At 46.4% G+C, this 17,946-nt stretch overlaps 1 protein-coding gene across 3 annotated transcripts in view; it reads right to left on the reverse strand.

Moving 5' to 3' along the window:
• Window positions 1-17,134, reverse strand: part of tjp2a (tight junction protein 2a (zona occludens 2)) — a 29,343-nt gene extending 12,209 nt beyond the window's left edge. The window contains exons 1-9 of one of the 3 annotated variants that reach the window (XM_037692652.1): window positions 16,709-17,134; window positions 14,249-14,378; window positions 6,036-6,089; window positions 4,492-4,616; window positions 4,309-4,411; window positions 3,532-4,198; window positions 1,405-1,508; window positions 1,158-1,311; window positions 371-482 (exon numbers count right to left, since the gene is read on the reverse strand). In XM_037692652.1, coding sequence (XP_037548580.1) covers window positions 371-482; window positions 1,158-1,311; window positions 1,405-1,508; window positions 3,532-4,198; window positions 4,309-4,411; window positions 4,492-4,616; window positions 6,036-6,089; window positions 14,249-14,378; window positions 16,709-16,815 — 1,556 coding nt within the window. In that variant the 5' untranslated portion in view covers window positions 16,816-17,134. Of the gene's footprint in view, window positions 1-370; window positions 483-1,157; window positions 1,312-1,404; window positions 1,509-3,531; window positions 4,199-4,308; window positions 4,412-4,491; window positions 4,617-6,035; window positions 6,090-6,404; window positions 6,477-9,498; window positions 9,632-14,248; window positions 14,379-16,708 lie in introns of those variants that run through there. The other 2 variants (XM_037692654.1, XM_037692653.1) reach the window with 2 other exon arrangements.
• Window positions 17,135-17,946: the final 812 nt, after the last annotated feature.

Here is a 17,946-nt window from a genome sequence, read left to right on the forward strand (position 1 = left end):
GATATAATATATATATATATATATATATATATATATAGTTAATATTTTGGAGAAAAAAAAAATCTCGTCTCCTGATTGAGGTGAACATTTAAATTATTTGTTGATAAAAAAGTAAACCTGCAGATTTGAAGCCAAAGAGACAAAATAAACGATAAACGTCTTGGACCAGTTTCCAGGTTACAAATTAATTTAAGGAAGCGGCGAGTTCGGACCGGGTCAGAACCTCAACATGGAGCGGACTAACGTTCAGTTTCCTGGTGGAGATCTGAAAGCTCAGAAGCTGCACGTCGAGTCCACATTGACTGAACGCGGGACAGCAGAGTCCAGAGGGGCCTCAGGGGAAACCTGAACGGGTTTAGCCGAAGTGTACCTGGGTTTGTCTCGAATCCTCTCGTTGGACGAGTGCGACGACAGGTCGGAGTGGTGAACCCGTCTGTCATCCTGTGGAGAATAAGAGCGGTACGACTCGATCTCAGAGATATCTGCAAAACACGACAGACAAAATGAAAATGGTCTAAGCTTGTCCTGTCAAAATAAAAGCAGAGAACGGTCAAACTGCTCCTCACACGTGAGCTCTCCCACTAAACTTCCTGCAGACACGCTGCTAGAGAAAATCGAGGCGGGTATGTGCAGTTTGGACCTCGCAGAGCTCTGCTGGCTCTACAGAAATTATTCTCTAAAGGGCCCGGCTGCCGCGGTGAGACGCCGTGGCGCTCGGCAGCAGGATTACGATCAGGGATTAGATCACCCCGCTGCAGGCGGACGAACACTTTCACACATGAAGACGCACACCGAGACAAAACCAGACAAAGTGGGTCACGGGTCTTTGGGCTGTTCTACCTCCCTTCAGCCAGACGGGAGCCGACCAATCCCAGCAGGCCAACAGGTCATGTGACATGAACACCAGGTACAAGAGGCTGGAGGACGAGTTAACACAGCGGAGAAATAATCTTTGACCACCACTGAAAAGTGATGAGTAAAAGCTTTATTTAATGAGCGTAAAAACAGATTACAGCAACATGAATTATGGCAACAGGAAGTTCACATGCAGTGGGGGGAGGGGGGTCTACGTGATGATGAAGATGGCGGTGATGACGACGACGCGCGCATTCACACCGGGAAGCTCCTGCCGCTTCTCGGCTTCGAGGGTCTCTCACCATCGAGCTCCGAGTCGCTGTCGACCATCGGCGGGATCCGGATCAGAACCTGCCGCCGGTCCCTCTGCACCACCAGCTGCAGCCGCCCGCGGGACTTCTCGATCAGCTTCCCGGCGTCGCTGAGGGACAGGTTCTCCGTCACCGTGCCGTTGATCTGAAAGAGCGGCGGGCGAGCGACCCGTTTGGACCAACGTTCTGCACATTTTCCCCAAACGTGTAAACGAAAAACTTGAAACAAGTTCGGTACCTTCAGGATTATGTCCCCCTCTTGCAGGTTGCCGTCGCGACCTGCAAGTCCGGTGCTGGTCATCTCTTTGATGAAGAGCTGGCTGCCCAGGCGAAGGCCGTACTCTGGAAAACAAAACAAATAAAAACATTGTTTCCCCTCATGCTTCGACAAAAGATTAAATGCACCCAACGATCTCCCGTCGCCCAGTTGTTGAGTATCTCGTGAAGCTCCGGTCAACTCAATTCAAGATGGCCGCCACAGCTAATCAACTTGAAGCCAGTGTCTCAGAGATTATCACGAGCAGACAGATTAATTTTCTGCTGTGGTCTCAAAGTCCTGTTTGCGACCAACGTTAGTGATTCGGAGTGTTTTTGTGTTCACGGTTTAGAGAGATGTAGTCGCGGCTGCGCACATTATTTTTTACCTGACTCCGCCCACATCGCCTCAGCAGCCGCTCCCATTTTTACAAAACCATTCTCCTGAAACGAAGACAGGCTGACTCGGACCCGGTCTTTAAGCGTTATTATTCATCGTTAGTATAATCGGCGCTGTGGTCTTGGAATCCTGTGGTTGCGGGTTCGAGCCCAGGTTGCTTCAGGACAGGCGTCAGGCGTTTAATTAAACTCTTTCATGAGTTTGCTTGCTGTGGTGACCCCTGAAGAAGGAAGCAGCCATTTCACAAACAGCGCGGTTTTCAGGAGTGGGCGATCGGGCCGTAGGTTCGGATGTTCCCTGCAGGACCGGAGCTCCGGTGCAGGACTCAAACACGGTTCTGAAACTATGGTGAACTAAACGGAGAGGATTTGAAACGCTCAACAAACGTGATTATTTCAGGTGGTTTTAAATTACACGGATGTTCAAAATGCAAGCGAAACAGAACAGACCCGTCTCCTCGGGTCTGACTTCAGTCTTTCCGTTGGGTTACCCCACACACTTTCAGCTCGTAGGGTACTACGGGTCCAGAACCAACCAGCCGAGGCTCCAAGCGAGCCGAGCTGAAGATCTGACCTCAGCAGACCGTGGGCCCCAGGTTAGATCAAAGAGACGTCAATCATGAGCGTCTCCTTCACAGGAATCAAACCCAACGCAGCATTTATTTACTTTAAAATGTTTTTAATCATAATTTATCCATTAAAATGGCAACACAAACCAACACTGTGGCACTTGGAGGAGGTCCAGATGTTTGTTTGTTGGCTGACCACAGACAGAGTTTGACCAAATGGGCTCGATTGATGGGTTCTGAACGGTGGAGGGAAGGTGGTCGTGACTCGGCTACAGTATTTGTGCAAACTGTGGCAGAGGACGGTGAGCGTTTTGATTCAACGCATTTACCTGCTGGTCAAGTGATTTGGAAAACTACCACGAAGAACCGAGTCGGGGGTTTAATTAGGATTAAAAAAAGAGTCGTACCGAGACCGAACGATGGAAAAATGACTAAAGAGCCTCTGTGCCTCACGTGACGGACAAACCTGATGGTCGTATCTCACCGAGCTGCGTTTGCGAAGAGTCTCCCGAGATGCTTCGACCCGTTCGCACCAGAGAATCCAAGTCTCAACATATTTACCCAAAATAGTTAAGAAGCGTCCAAAGTGTCTAAAACCAAACACTTTAGTTTCTGTAGATTCACTACCGCTGCACTTTGACCGACGTTATGATAGAAAACATGGAGGCTACAGCCAAATATCCAGATCTGAAAACCAGACCCATGGGAGGTTTTCCACGGTCGACAGCGGGGCAGCCAACCACGGATTGTTCTGCATCTTTGTGTCTATGAATTTTTCATTTAACAAAATACCCGACCGGTTAATTCCAATAAACATAAATATTTATAGGAACTTTTAATCTCCTAGTTGCAAAGCACCAAAATGGAAATCGGTACCCGACTTCTTTTTCAAGTGATCGTGTTCACAAGAGACGGATGGATGGAGAGTATTTCTGATTCCTCCTCTTCGCTCTAAGACGGAGGACTAAAACTTGCCTAAATCAACATTTCCATCGTGTAAAAGAAACCGTAAACGTTGGTGCATCTTGATTTTCAATTAAATTAGAACAAACGTTTAAAATGGCCGTCAAACCGTCTAAAACGAGACTTTACAAATGTCCTGAGGCTCAGACTGCCGTTCAAAGGTTCTGCTGGCGTCTCACCTTCGTTGGGATGGTTCTTCAGCAGGAGAACGTTGACCGGTTTCTCCAGCGGCGCCAGGTCTCGAGCGGGGCGGGGCAGAGGGATGGGCGCTGGAGGGGGCGATGGCGAGCGCTCCAGGCGGTCTCTGCTCCCACTCCGTTTCATCGGCTCGTCGTACTTCCTCGGGTCTTGGTCTCTGTAGCCGTCCCGCCCGTAGCGCTGCTCTGGGCTGTGGTCGCGCTCCAGTGTTCGCTCACTGCGGAAGCGGCGGTCCGGGCTGTGGCCCCGGTCGAGGGTTCGATCGCTGCGGTAGCGGCGGTCCGGACTGTAGTCTTGGTACCTCCGGTCCGGGCTGTAGTCGCGGTCCAGCCTGTTGTCGCTCCTGTAGCGGCGGTCGGGGCTGGGCTCCCGGTCCAGAGTGCGTCCTCTGCTCCCGTCTCTTTTGTAGTTCCGGTTTGGGTTCAGGTCCCTGTCCGCCATCCTGCCGCGGTCGTAGTCCCGGGTTTGGTATCCGAGATCTCCCCCCACTCCTCGCTCCCTTTCTGGGCTATGGTCCCGCCCCCCGGCGCTGCGGCGGTCATAGTCGTAGTTGTAGTCATCGTTGTAGTCGTTGTTGAAGACTCGGTCATCGGGGGATGGGGGACGGTTCATCAGGTTCACCGGAACCTTCCTGGGTCGTTTGACCGTCTGGAAATAAACCAGTCAGAGGAAACGTTCAGAACTTTCACCCAAACAACACGTTTGGGACTGATTCAGGATTTTTAACCTTCAGACGATAAAACAAAACGTGTACTAACAATTTTCGCCACTTTCCCGCACTTCCTGAGGGTCTGGACGGCGAAGGAGTGCTGCGCCCCCTCCATGGGGATGGCGTTCACCTGAACGACCCGATCCTTTTCACTGAAACGGAGACGAGCCGAAACTAAAGAGGCGTTTGTTTTAGAGCAACGGGGAGCTAGAATAAATAAAAAGGTACGCACAACAACAGTCCGTCGGCCGGTCCTCCCTGCAGGACGTCGGACACCATGATGGACGTCTCACCCGTCTCCTCGTTTGGGTTGTCCCGTCCTCCAGAGACCGCGATGCCAAACCCCATTTTTGGATCCTGAAGACAAAAAGGCGTGTCGGTAACAACAGAAACATTTTAGTGCAACAAAAATCCAACGAATTCTATAATTTGTTCCTGAATTAACGGAGTCAACATAGAACCCAACGTGGATGGAGCGCAGAGTGTGACAGCTGGCTGCAGGGGGTGGGGGCGGGGACGAGCAGAGGTCACATTCCTGCAGCAGACAATGTTTTTGCTCTAAATCTGCTTTTCTGGCGTCGGCGCGCAGCAGCACGGGACAATGAGCTCATCAGAGAGATTACCCAAGCTCGACTGGTCGGCGCTGCTCGCACGGCCGCACGACTTTTTAACGAGTCGAAACCGTTCGAGGGTCGCGATTAAGACTCGTCGTCCATCATCTTGTGGAGTCAGGCCTCAGGGGCAGCAGCTCGAGCAGGGAGGTCCAGACATCTCTGTCCACAGACACCTCTTCTGGGAGGACTCCAAGTTGTTCCCAGTCCAGCTAAGAGTCTCTCCAGCATGTCCTGGGTCTCCTCCCTGTTGGACATGCCAGGAATCGACCTCACGCTCCGTTCTTTCTGCGTTCATTCTTGAAACTACTCCCAACCCAGAGAGGACCGTCCACCCTCTGACTGAGGACCATGTCCTCAGACATCCTGCTCCACAGAGCTGGAGATCACGGCACGAGGATGCCAGCAGAACCAGATCATCCGTAAACCGATCCGGACTACGTCCCCTCCCTGGCTGCACCGAGAAATTCTGTCCATCAAAGTGAACAGAATCGATCGATTCCGTTCAATGAAACATTCAGGACAGATTCGTTGGATGCACGTCTAAAACCCAGTCAGCCAAATTCAAGATGGCTGCCCGAGCTCATCTATGTCGGCGAACAAAACTCAGTTTTAGATACCGAGCTCAAGTGTGTTGTGGTAGTAGCTGAGAGTCATCAACAACACACATTCTGAGCCGGACAAATGGAGGCCGAGTTTATTTTTTTAAGGTTTGACCAAAACGGAAACAAATCTGTCAAAATGATTTTATTCCCAACCTTCGTCACGAGAGCTTTTAAAACTTAAAAATATATCTCAACACATTCTGACGTTTATCTTTTAACACTTTAGGCCCAGTTGATTCACAGCAGGTTCACAGAATATTTCTGAACACTTCATATTTTCTCATGACATTAATAAATACGGATGTTTTTATTCATCTGATCTATTACGCGTTTTGAGTCAAACTGGTTCCAGTTCTTGAGTCTTAACCGTCAAATTCAACAAATCATGCTTTACGTGACCCTAGCTCAAATGTTTATACAAGTCGGCTCCGTTTTTATCATAAAAGGAGCTAAAAATTCTAATTTGCATGAAATAAAATAAGATTTTTTAACTATTTGTCAGGACAACGGTTGCTCAGTGGTTGAAGTAAAGCGGCGTGTTTGTGTGAGGACGGACTCACTCTGTGGAGGGTCACCGTGTACTGCTCCCACACCGTCTCCTCCATGACCGGGTTCTGTGGACAGAGAAGCAAAGATTATTCTGTTGTGGACGTTTGTTCACCTCCGAGATTAAAAACGAATAACGTGACGCAACAACGAAGTTCATCAGCCCTCGCCACCGTTACACAACCAGGAGGCGCAGGAAGAAGCGTCCGCACCGACTCTAATCCTCAGACGGTGAAAAGAATCGAACTCGTCGTGAAAGAGCGGCGGCTCGCACAGAAACTTTTGGCCTGAAAACCAGACAAACTTCCTCCGGGCTCCGCTCAGAACAGGCGTCTGGATTTAGTTTGAGTAAACCTGCCAGGACCGGCGGGTCCGACACTCACGAGTCCCTGCAGGATGCGGATGGTCTTGACGGCGTGGGCCCATTTCCTGTGCAGGCTGAGGACGGTCTTCATGTTGGGAGCTCGGAGCCGCGTCTCTGCTCAGCGCCGGCGGAGCTGTGACGGAGCGACGTGCGCCGCAGCCTCCTCCATCGCCACAGCTGCACCGGCGGCTCTCTCCCTGCATCTGCCCGCCTGCCTTTGACGTAAGAGGGATCTGCTGGCCTACATTCAGAACAAATCCCACCGTCTGCAGGAGGAGTAAACACACCGACGTCTGCTCCCGTTGGAACACAAGCGCTCACAACGCAGAGACGGTTCGCCGCAAACTTGGAGGGCGAAGGAGCCGAAACCGGAGCAGAGGTCCTGAGAGCCAATTTTAGACGTTTGGGGAAGGATATGGGTCTGGAGGAGCCCCGTCGTGACCCGGTTTTATGGTCTTTAGGCCAACAGAAGTAGCGGACCTCAGAGCTCACAGGACTGCCGGCACGCAGGAATGAGGGCGGGGCCGTCCTGGAAGAAACGCTCATCACCTGTCGATTTAGAGACGAGAAAATGACAGGCGGCACTGCGCTCGGGGCGCGCAGCGGGGATCAGGCTCAGCTACCGCCACGCCCCAAATCTGTAAAATCAACAGTTCGAGCCATTTTTCTGTTGGCCAAGGTCAACCAGCTGTGGCGGCCATCTTGAATTGAAGCAACTCTAAACGTTACTCTGTTGACACAAGTCGAGTAGTTACTGAGATTCATGAAATATTTTGCTAACAGACCAAGAAGTTGCTCAATATGTGGCGCTCAGAGAACGTGTCTCGGCTATAGCTGTAAAACTGGCTGTGTTAAAGGAATTTGAGTTTCGTATTTCTGTTGGCTGAGGCGGCCATTTTGAATTGTGTTAACTACTAAAGCTAATCAGTTGGAGAGGCATGCCCAGCGATCGTATTCTGAACGTTTCATCGACTCTCATCCAATGGTTCATGAGATATTTTGCTAACAGGCAGAAAGGTGAGCTGTTTGAACTCTGCAGCACACACGGAACCGCTCAGGTTAAAGACGCTCGTACGAGCCGAGGAGCACGTTTCATATTTAACCTCCGTTCAGAACGTCTGGAGGAAGAACAAGCGGAGCGGCTCGACAGGAGCCGGCGCTCTCAGCGGTTCCACTCGACCCGTCTCCTCGGACTTGGAGACGTGGCGTGATGGCGGCTCCGAGGCACGCCTGCCGTTTAAGTCCGAGTGTCCTGAGCGAGTGCCGTTACGCAACGACGCACAACCCCCCCAGCCTGCTAACGAGGAGAATAAAAACACCCGATCGTTATCGCAGGATGTGACTCAAAACTAATTATTCCCTGGATTTTAAAAATAACGGCAGGAAGTCGCTCTGAAACGAAGCCTCGCCAGTTTATTTTAACACCAAACAGATTAAAGCGAAGATAGACGCAGCCCTTAATTACATTTAAAAACTTTTAATTCTTCTTTAATTTCAAAGCATCTAACTCGACTCGTCTTAATGTAAAATAATTCTGAGTCGTTGACCCGACGCTGGTCTGTTTTTACTCAAAGCTGCTTTTAGTTTCCCGCCCTACATTCTCAAATTCTTTAAATCTTTTTGGTGATAGAACTCCCACATTCCCTGCAGACTTTCACAATAAAAGCCTCATTTTAAGTGACCTATTCACTCCGTTGGTTACAAAGTGGGAGTTCTCCCCCTGGAACTAGACGGGTAATCATGTAATTGTGCGTGTTAGTAAAATATCTCATGTCCCAGGTTTATTAAAACTGTCAGCAAGCCGTCTTTACATGAGCTGATCAACTCATGCTTTACTGAAACAGCTAAAACTGTCAGTTTTACTGATAAACAGCTAAAATCAGGAATGCGGTAGCCGAGAGTCGTCCCGACAACATATCCCGAGTGCTAACAGATCTTGGTTTATAACTTTGGCTTTGAATACGTCAGTTTCTTCTCCTGAGCAGAGATTAAAATACCCAGACAGCATCTTTCTGGCTGAAATAAGAGCGACGGCGTGGCGTTATAATAATCAATAAGCGCCATTTAAGGTCCACCGATCGGTTCTTCTGAGCTGTTTGACTTTGAACCGGGTCGTGTGGAGAGGTCCGACGTCAAACTGCGTCCCACTAGAAACAGGAAATGATGAGTCTGCAGCGCTTTAAGAAACAAGACACGACGCCTACAGAGGCATAAAATGGTTGATCTGCTGAAATATTGTTTCAAATTAAAGATTAATATTTTACTCTCAGAACTGCAGCTCTTAAAAGTTTAAAGAGAAGGCGAGGATGTAAACAAGCTAAACGTTCGAGTAAACAACGTTTATATCAGCAGCATCTTTTTCACCTTCTGCAGTTTAAACATCATCACAAAAAGTTGAGCCAAAAACAACAACTTTATAATGTTAGAAACTTCTGGATTATTCAATTTTGTGTTCCCCTGTTATTTTTAAACTTAAAAAGTGATTGTTTAAAAATAACAGCAAAAAGGTCCCCTTAATTCTAAAGTTATAAATGACTTTTTGTGGTTATTTTTTTTTAATGAAACCAACTTAACATTTTAGTTGTTTTGTTTTTAAAGCCATAAAGTGAAATGTTGTGCAAGTCTGCCCCCTGCTGGACAAACAGTGCTATAACAGTTAAGTTCAAAAGTTTAAAAAGGGATAAATAAAGCTAATTAAAATAAATTTAAGCACTTAATTTGAACAGAGGGCACCGTTTGTTACTAAATGGTCACAGTAGAAAAAAGATTTTTGACTAAATTTACTGGATAAATGTGACGTTTTGACCCCTAAATTTCAGAACATTAAAGTTAAGTCGTATATTATTAAATAAAGAAGAATTAATAGTTGATTAAAGTCAATTTAAGGCCATATTTGTCGCTTTTTCTGGAGTTTTCGCAGTTAAATCGGTGATAAATGAGGCGGACAGGGAGGCAGCAGGTGCGGCGGGATGCAACAGGCTTCAGCCGGGACACAAAATGTCCTCCAAAACACCCAAAAACCTCAGAACATTTCCCCCAGAACCACCGACACCGAACCTTGACGGGTCGAGCTCCGAACCCCCGCCATTTTGAATCAAACGAGCGGTACTTACGGTTAAATACTGGGTCGGGTATCTGCTCAGGGAGAGCAGGCCCCCTCCGTTCACTGGCATCACGCACTTTGGACCGTCCCGGACTGGTACCGGACCTCACCCAACCCGGGACCGGGCTCAACGCTTCCGGCCGCACGCCAGTCAGAACTTAAACCGGACTGGAGTGAGTTTAAAAAGTGCTTTAAGGCGTCCCGGGTTCACCTTTTACACCGAAAAGAGCTCCTTAAAAACATTAATGGTTTAACATCCGGGGAGAAAAGTAGCGCTCGAGCTCTCCTAGCTTCATCCCGGACTGTACCAAGTCCATAGAGGGGGGGCGGTTACAGCACCCGCCAGAAATATAAAAAAGTAAAACCAGCACCACTTTAAAACTTCATCAAAAACCAATTTTAAACAAAAATAACAAAAATTATACCGTTTAAAGCTTTTTAAATATAATGTAGAAATATTAACAAAAGAAGGGTTGATTTTAGCCCCCCTGGAGAAATGGTATCGCTCAGAATTCCCATTGATTTTCAAACAGCCTGCAGTGACGCTCCTCAAAACACAAACAAAAACATCAACACTTATTTTAAAAAGCTTTTTGAGAGTAAAATATAATTTTTAACCCAACACAAACTGACTTAAAGGATGTAAGAAATACAAGTTTAAAACTATATCAGCACTTCACTTCATCAGCCCCCTCAAGAAACGTTTGTAAACATCCAAGCTTGTTTACTGATAAGAAGCATAACTGTGACAACATGTGTTTGCATCAGATCCTGTAAACATAAACAAACATGATGTGGTGCAGCTGCAACTTTACAGCTACTCGACTTCTGCAGACTTTGAGACATTTAGCTGCTCATCAATCAAAACCATCGGCTCATTCAGCAGACAGGTGGTGAAACTTGAGGTTTTATTTTAAACATTTCAAAATATTTAATTTGATTGTTAAAAAAAGTTTTACACAGAAACTTTTTTTTTGGCTTAACGTTTTCATTTCCTTGTCTTTTTGTCTTAAGATTCAGTTTTTAGCTACTGTTCTGCCACTTATAAACTTGCAACTAATGTTGTGCTCTTTAGCTTTTGGCAGGTGTTCTGCTCGTGTTAGCTTTTAGTTAATGTTTGGCTCCTTTTAGCTTTTGGCTAGTGCTTTGCTCCTTTTAGCTTGGAGCTAATGTTCTGCTCTTTCAGCTTTTAGCTAGTGCTCTGCTCTTTTAGCTTTTATGTGGTGCTCTGCTAGTGCTATGCTCCTTTTAGCTCATTTAGTTTTAATTAACTTTGCTCCTTTAAGCTCATGTTTAGTTTTAGTTTAGCTCCTTTTAGCTTTGACACAGTTCCAGTAAAACGCGAGCAGAGTCATCTTTCAGTTTGTGTTAACTGAACACATTAATGTTGTTAATTTATGGAAACAGCTAAAATGTTGAAAGTTCAGCTGATGCCAGAAACCTGCCGAGTGTTTCAGTAAAAAGAGCTGAAGTGGTAAAGTAAACGCATTCCAGAACAGATAAAAAAATAATAAAAAAACGCCAACGGGCCTCAAACTGGGCCACCCCGGTGCTGAACAGCATTCCTGACCCGGATCATCGGTGAGACGAGTCCTCAGAACAAAGCCGCTCTGGATCAGACGCGTCTCGGCGGTTAATCATCGCTCTGAGAGGAGGGAGGGGTCAGGTCACCGCAACGCCACCGAGTCACTGAAACCTCTAACGCACAACAGGAGGAACACCATTTAGCTGTTTAATGTTTGGATCATGCAGAACTAAGAACTGGTTCAGAACCAAATTCCGAATCGAAAGCAAACAACTGGACGGACTCCACAGGAGTCCCACCTGGATGTTTACCTGCTGCCGAGTCAGCGTTGACTCTGCAGTTTTCCTGTAATCCAACTCGTTATACTTGTTTACATCAAAACCTTCGGCTCGTTCAGCAGCTTTTGGTTTATGTAACTTTTATACTCAAAGTATTTTTACCTGAATTACAAGCATTTTCTCACAGAAATCCTTTACAATTTCAATTAATTGATCGTTAAAACCTACTTCAGCTGCCGTTTTTGGTTTTAGCTCATGATTCTTACTTTTAGCTAACATTTTGCTTCTACCTTGTGGCTAATTGTTGGCTGCTTTAAACAAACATTTTGGCTGCTTGCAGTTAGCTTTTGGCTGCTTTTAACTGTTAAGCTAGATTTAAGGCCGTTATTTCGTGATTTGCTACCTTTACCTAGCTTTTTGCTAACTTTGACCATTAGCTGCTATGTTTCTACTTCGGCATTTACCTACTTCCTTTGGATTGCACCTTCAATTTTACTACATTTCGCTTTTGGTTAGCATTTTAATACCTTTAACTAGCCTCTTGCTATTTTTATATTTTGCCCCTCTTAATTTCATTTTAGCTTTTAGCTAGTGTCCTGCTGATTTTAGCTAGTATCTTGCTTTTAAGACGGCGGTCTTGTAGTGAGGCTGGATGAAAACCAGATATCAGCCAAAACAATCAATATTTAAGGAGCTAAAAGCTTTAATGTTTCACTTTCTGAGTGTTGAATACCTGAGATTAAAAATGTTTATTTCTGTCGATGGTTCTGGACTGTTAGACGGACGAACGTAGATCCAGTTTGGGTTGCAGAACCATCAGTAAAAACTGCTGATGTTGCGTTTGCTGCTCGGCTGTCGAGCAGCCGCTGACCGATGTCTACTTGCTCCGGACGCTGATGACAAATGTGAGCAGGGCCTGTCAGTACCGGTCACGTCCGAGTCAGGTTCTACAGAGAGGTCCGTGGGCTCAGCTCAGAGGTTCTGTCCTGCCAGGTGGACACCAGAGAGCGATGGTCTCTGATCAGTCACACCAACACAAATACACCAGCTGAAGTTACATCAGAACTCAGCTAATTTCAGGATCGGCTCAGAAAATATTTTACTTACACTCATCACTTCAGGACTGCTAGCTTTAGCCGTTAGATGAGTTAGCATCCCTGTCCTCACTCTTCTTCTTGCCTAAGACACATTTCTCCTGATCAGCTCTTCCTTCTTCTCATTTAAAGGGATAGTCTGCTTTAAAGCAGGGTCGTATGGAGTGGTTATGAGCAGTCAGTATCTTACTTGCTGTAGATACCAATCAGTGTGACTGCAGTTTGGAGAATCAGGGAATTCTCATGGAAGGGTCATGCTAACAGCTACTCAGCTGTAAAACACAAGCAGTTATACAAAAAGCTAAAAGCCAAATCAGCAACATAATAGTTACACAGAAAAAGGCTAACAGCTACTTGGCACTGAGCTAATGGTTACTTGGCATTGAGCTAACAACTTTGTAGCATTAAGCTAACAGCTATTAACAATAAAGCTAAAGGCAATGTCTTGCTGAGATGAAACTTTTTGGGACTAGGTGGACAAATGAATTGCAAAAATTAAAAATTTTTTTAATCTCTTTGAATCATATGTTTACAAAACCTTTTCATGAAATTTGTACCAAAATTTGCTCACAACTTTGCCTAAAGAAAAAATACAGATCCAGCATGCTAGTGCTACAAAAAAATTAACGTAAAGTTTGAGATGGGTTTCAGACGTGCGTGAGGACTGACTATTTTGAGCAACAATTTATCTCTAAATGTCTCAGTACTGAGGCTGTGCTGCTCACAACAAGAAATCGGGCTAACGGCCACCCGAGCGTCGGGCTAACGGCCACCCGAGCGTCGGGCTAACGGCCACCCGAGCGTCGGGTTAACGGCCACCAGAGCGTCGGGCTAACGGCCACCTGAGCGTCGGGCTAACGGCCACCTGAGCGTCGGGCTAACGGCCACCAGAGCGTCGGGCTAACGGCCACCAGAGCGTCGGGCTAACGGCCACATGAGCGTCGGGCTAACGGCCACATGAGCGTCGGGCTAACGGCCACATGAGCGTCGGGCTAATAGCCACCAGAGCGACGGGCTAACGGCCACCTGAGCGTCGGGCTACTAGCCACCAGAACGACGGGCTAACGGCCACCTGAGCGACGGGCTAACGGCCACCTGAGTGTCTGTCTAATAGCCACCAGAGCGACGGACTAACAGCCACCTGAGCGTCGGGCTAATAGCCACCTGAGCGTCGGGCTAATAGCCACCAGAGCGACGGACTAACAGCCACCTGAGTGTCTGTCTAATAGCCACCAGAGCGATGGGCTAATGGCCATATGAGCCGTCAGGCTAATGTCCATCCAAGCATTGGGGTAACAGCGATGAAGTCTTAAACTAGCACATGATCGGTGGTAAGCTAACAGCAACAACAGCATGAAACTTTTACAGTAGTGTTTTTTCTTTCAGCATAGATTCGTTTTAGCTTTGTTTTTGCTATTCTTCAGTAACCGTTTTGATGTTTGAAATTTTTAAGCTGGGGTTTAGCAACATGTTTAGAAACATTAAGCTTTTATTTTAGAGTTTAGCTTTAGCTTCCTTAATTTTTTTGTTAATTAATTTATGATTTTTGCTTCTTTTAGCTCTGAGGCACAGTTTTACTTCTTTCAGCTTATAGCTACAGTTTCGTTATTTTAATTGTTACATACTTTTTTTTTAGCTTTTAGCATATGTGGTTACACATATGCCATCTACTGCAGCTAAGATACTAACCACTCATAAGTACTCCACATAACCCCACCTGGAAGAAGAAATGATCTCCCCCCGTTACAAACAGCTGTAGAGCCGTTGCCCATCGGATCCTCAGCAGGCGTGGTGCACCGAAGCGAAAGCCCGACCTGTTAGTTTAATTTTAGAACAACATCAATATTTAACGCAGCATCATACCATCAGGATGGCTGAGAAGCTCCTTGAGGAGAGGCGGCGAATGTACAAGTACTGGGCTTCTCTGGACCAGCAGAACCTGCGGCCGGACTTGAGCAGGTCAGTGCTGGTCTGGTCAGCGCAAACCTGGTCCCTGTGCACAGAAGAACACAGCAGAGTCCTCAATGAACCATCGGTTCCACAGAAGGTGTGGGTCAGCGTTCGGCTGCAATCAGCTGATCTTTATCTCCTGCTGCCGTGAACAGCGGGCGATCATGTAGTTTCACGTGTCTGTCAATTGTTAATAGTTTGTTTGAAAACTCCTACTGGTCTGGAGTGATGTCATCAGAAGCTAAGCTTCACAATGACGACCAACATTATATGAAGGGATTTCCCAGCAGAGAGAAATAGTCAATTTAAATGGGAAATTATAAAGATTAAAAAACAGGATTATTTCTGAAGACATAAACTTTGATTTAACGATGGCGTCTTTACACGTTTTCTTTTTTTTTTTTTCAAATTTCAATCAAAAATGATTATTTTAATGTTTTTATTATTCAAACTACGGCTCGTGCTCAGATTCATTTAGTCAGCACGTCGCAAAAATTACCAAATTGATTTTCAAAGTCTACGTTTGAAAAAGAGTCAAAGTTTTTCAATCTGACCCAGGTCTTTGTGGTCTGCGGCACCAAATCAGATCCGTTTATTAAAGCGACCTCAGTCTGAACGGATCCGACTCCAACGTCCATGAGGTGGGCGTGGATCGCATCGACGCAGACAGTGCAGGTTACAGCTCAGCGCGCCACACGTCTTCAGCTGCAGAACAAAAGTCCAGCAGCTTCGACTGGTCTTGGATGACTGGGAACCGACACCATCGTCTGATACGAACGTTGGTTTCGGACCGCATCGATGCCAACGGAGCGGGACTGATACTCGAGTCGCTCCTGTTCCAGAGACAACGCTGCGCCGGAGTCGTCGATGTGACAGAGTACGTGTTTGGGAGGACGCTCAGCTACCACCACACCAAACATTAGCTCAGTTTCTCTGAAATTAGCAGTCATCACCGTTGTTGTGATGCTATGGTTGGTTTGCCGTGGTTGGCTCGAAAAGTAACAACCGTTACATCTGGCGGCTCAGATATTTTGCTAACAGCGATAATTACGCTCCAGCCTTTTATCTGACTGGATAATAAAACATTTATGCATCGTGTGACGCGTTTTTAGCTTCAGAAGCTTTTTCTTCTTCTTAAACATTAATAGAACCCAACCGATATACATCAGTAGGAACGATATAGGCATTTGGGGATATATCGGTGATAACTGACAACTTTATGGTGAATAGTAGAGGATAAAAAACATGAACGCACATTAGGAAGGCTGTTTCTAGACTTCAAGTGTTCAAACAGGTCTAAAAGTAGCCGTTTAGATTACTGGGGACAAAGATCAAAGATTTTCAGCCAATATATCAGTTTTCAGCATTAGCTCGTATAGTCGGGCTCTAATTATTACTTTTGTTTCATCGTTAACAGCAGATTTACGGCTCAATAACTGGAATATTTTACCTGAATTGACTAAAAAGACGATTTTCATGTAGTTTTTGAAACGAGTCAAACTTTTTAAAACATTTTTTCTGATTTTAACATCACGAGATGATGAAAATGTTTTAATTCGGCTCGTTTAAGATTCAAATCGAAGAAGTTTTCACACCAGTACTCATCGGATTTTTACCTTCAAGTGTTTTACTTTGAAATTCTCACCCCCCAACATGAAAATGTCTCCAGATTACAACGGTGTTACTTTCCTCGTACATTCGCAGTTTAAATCTTGCGCTTTTGGTTATTTGTGTCTAACTCTCATTAACGTGTCATGATGTTTCTTCAACAACAGAAATGTTTCAGGGTAAAAATGTTTTTGCATCGTTAAGACAAATTTATTCAAATTAAATAAAAACAAACTGCTTAACTTTAAAACTTTATCTTCTGTTCACAAACATTTTCAGAAAAAAATGACGGTTTGGGTCAAACATTTAAAATGACGTGAGCGATCATGTTACGTTTCAGGGAAGACTCTCGGCTACTACCACGAAAAATTTTAGCTCATATTAGCTAAAATGACAAATTTTTTAGCCGTTTGTGTTTGACAGAGTTAAGTAGCTGCGACGACCATCTTGATCCGAGTCAAATAAACTGAGTTTTAATGGAAGTTTTATTAAAATCCATCCAGCGGTTCAAGTGATATTTTGCTAACAGACACAGAACGGTACATGATTGCCTGCTTTTCTGGCAGAAAATCATAAAAATTTAAACTCCAGGTGACAAAATGTTTCCAAACCAGTTAAATCTGATCCAACAGGGAGTTTTTTTAAGGATCGAGGTTTCCGTCGTCTCGTTTGATTTTTGACGCCGTGAGAAAACGCGGTGGTCGTTCAGATTAAACGTTCGATCACGACCGAACAGCCGAACACGCCGACGGGGATCAAACTCACCCCGGCGGTCTCCACAGCTTCCTGCCGGGGGGCAGCAGCTCCCGCTTGTTGAGGGGAACCACCCCCATGGCCGCCTGCATGATGGTGATGAACTTCTTAAACTTCATCTCCGTCGCCTCTCCGAGCTCATCGCCATGACGACGCCTCCATCGGAGCGCGAGGCGAGCTCAGCGTCTCTCCTCCCGAGTCACGGAGGCGGCGGACCGATCAGTGCGCCGCTCTCTCCATGACAACCAGCTGCAGGCTCCGCCTCATCCCCGACAGATGTCCTTTTGGTTTCTCTTGAGCGTCGGTGGGGTAGGGGGGGACAAAGCGGCCACGTTGCTGCCGGCTGCGAGCAGGACGACAGCGGGTCGCCCTTACGTAACCCTTGAGCCTCTGTGGACATCACGCTAATGAGCACGTCGCTGCATCGCCGCCGCTGCTGCAGCCGCTCGTCTACCCGTGTCTCTAAGCCCCCACAGATCAGGCACGCCCCCCCCCCCCCCCCCCCCCACCCCCCATAACCCCCCCCCCATCCAGGGATTAGTGTTCTCACCACCCGTCCAGAACACCCCCTCCTCCGCCTCAGAACGCCGTTTAACGAGCAACGCCGCCGTCAGCCAGCAGCTTCACAACGATGTCGCCCTCAGACCACGCATTGAGGACGACTCTCAGCTACCACCACATCAAACTTCAGCATCTGTAAAACCGCCCGAGTCGTAGCCACGTTTGATGGCTGATGTCGATCAGCCGTAACCGCCATCTTGAATCTGACTTACAGCGAAAGTTAGAACTTCAGACAAACATCCAATCTGCCCAGTGGGTTGTGAGATATTTTGCTAACAGAGAAAACAGGTGACTCCAACAGTTGGGTAAACTGTAGCCACTTTTGTGTTTGCTAAAGTCAGCTGGCTGTGGCGGCCATCTTGAATCGACTCTAAGCTGGTCAGCTGTAGAACCGAGGATTAGTTCGTGAATGTTTTACTGCAGTTCGCCCGGTGGTTTGTGGATTATTTTGCTAACACAACGAACAAATATGGGCAAAAACATGATCACCCGCAAAACCCAGAAAACAGCGGCAGACTCCTAATAAAAAGGAGCAGAACATTAAAAAAAAAAACATAAATCCATGTGTTCCCACCTGGAACATTTGCTGCGGTCACAAAAAACAAGATCCGGTGAGTTTCAGTCGATTAAATTAAAAACTTTTTTTTTTTACTTTACGGTTTAAATAAAAAACAAAAAACAAAACTATG

The sequence above is a fragment of the Nematolebias whitei genome, chromosome 18 (assembly GCF_014905685.2).
Source record: "Nematolebias whitei isolate Nwh7 chromosome 18, NemWhi1, whole genome shotgun sequence".
NCBI lineage: Eukaryota > Metazoa > Chordata > Actinopteri > Cyprinodontiformes > Rivulidae > Nematolebias > Nematolebias whitei.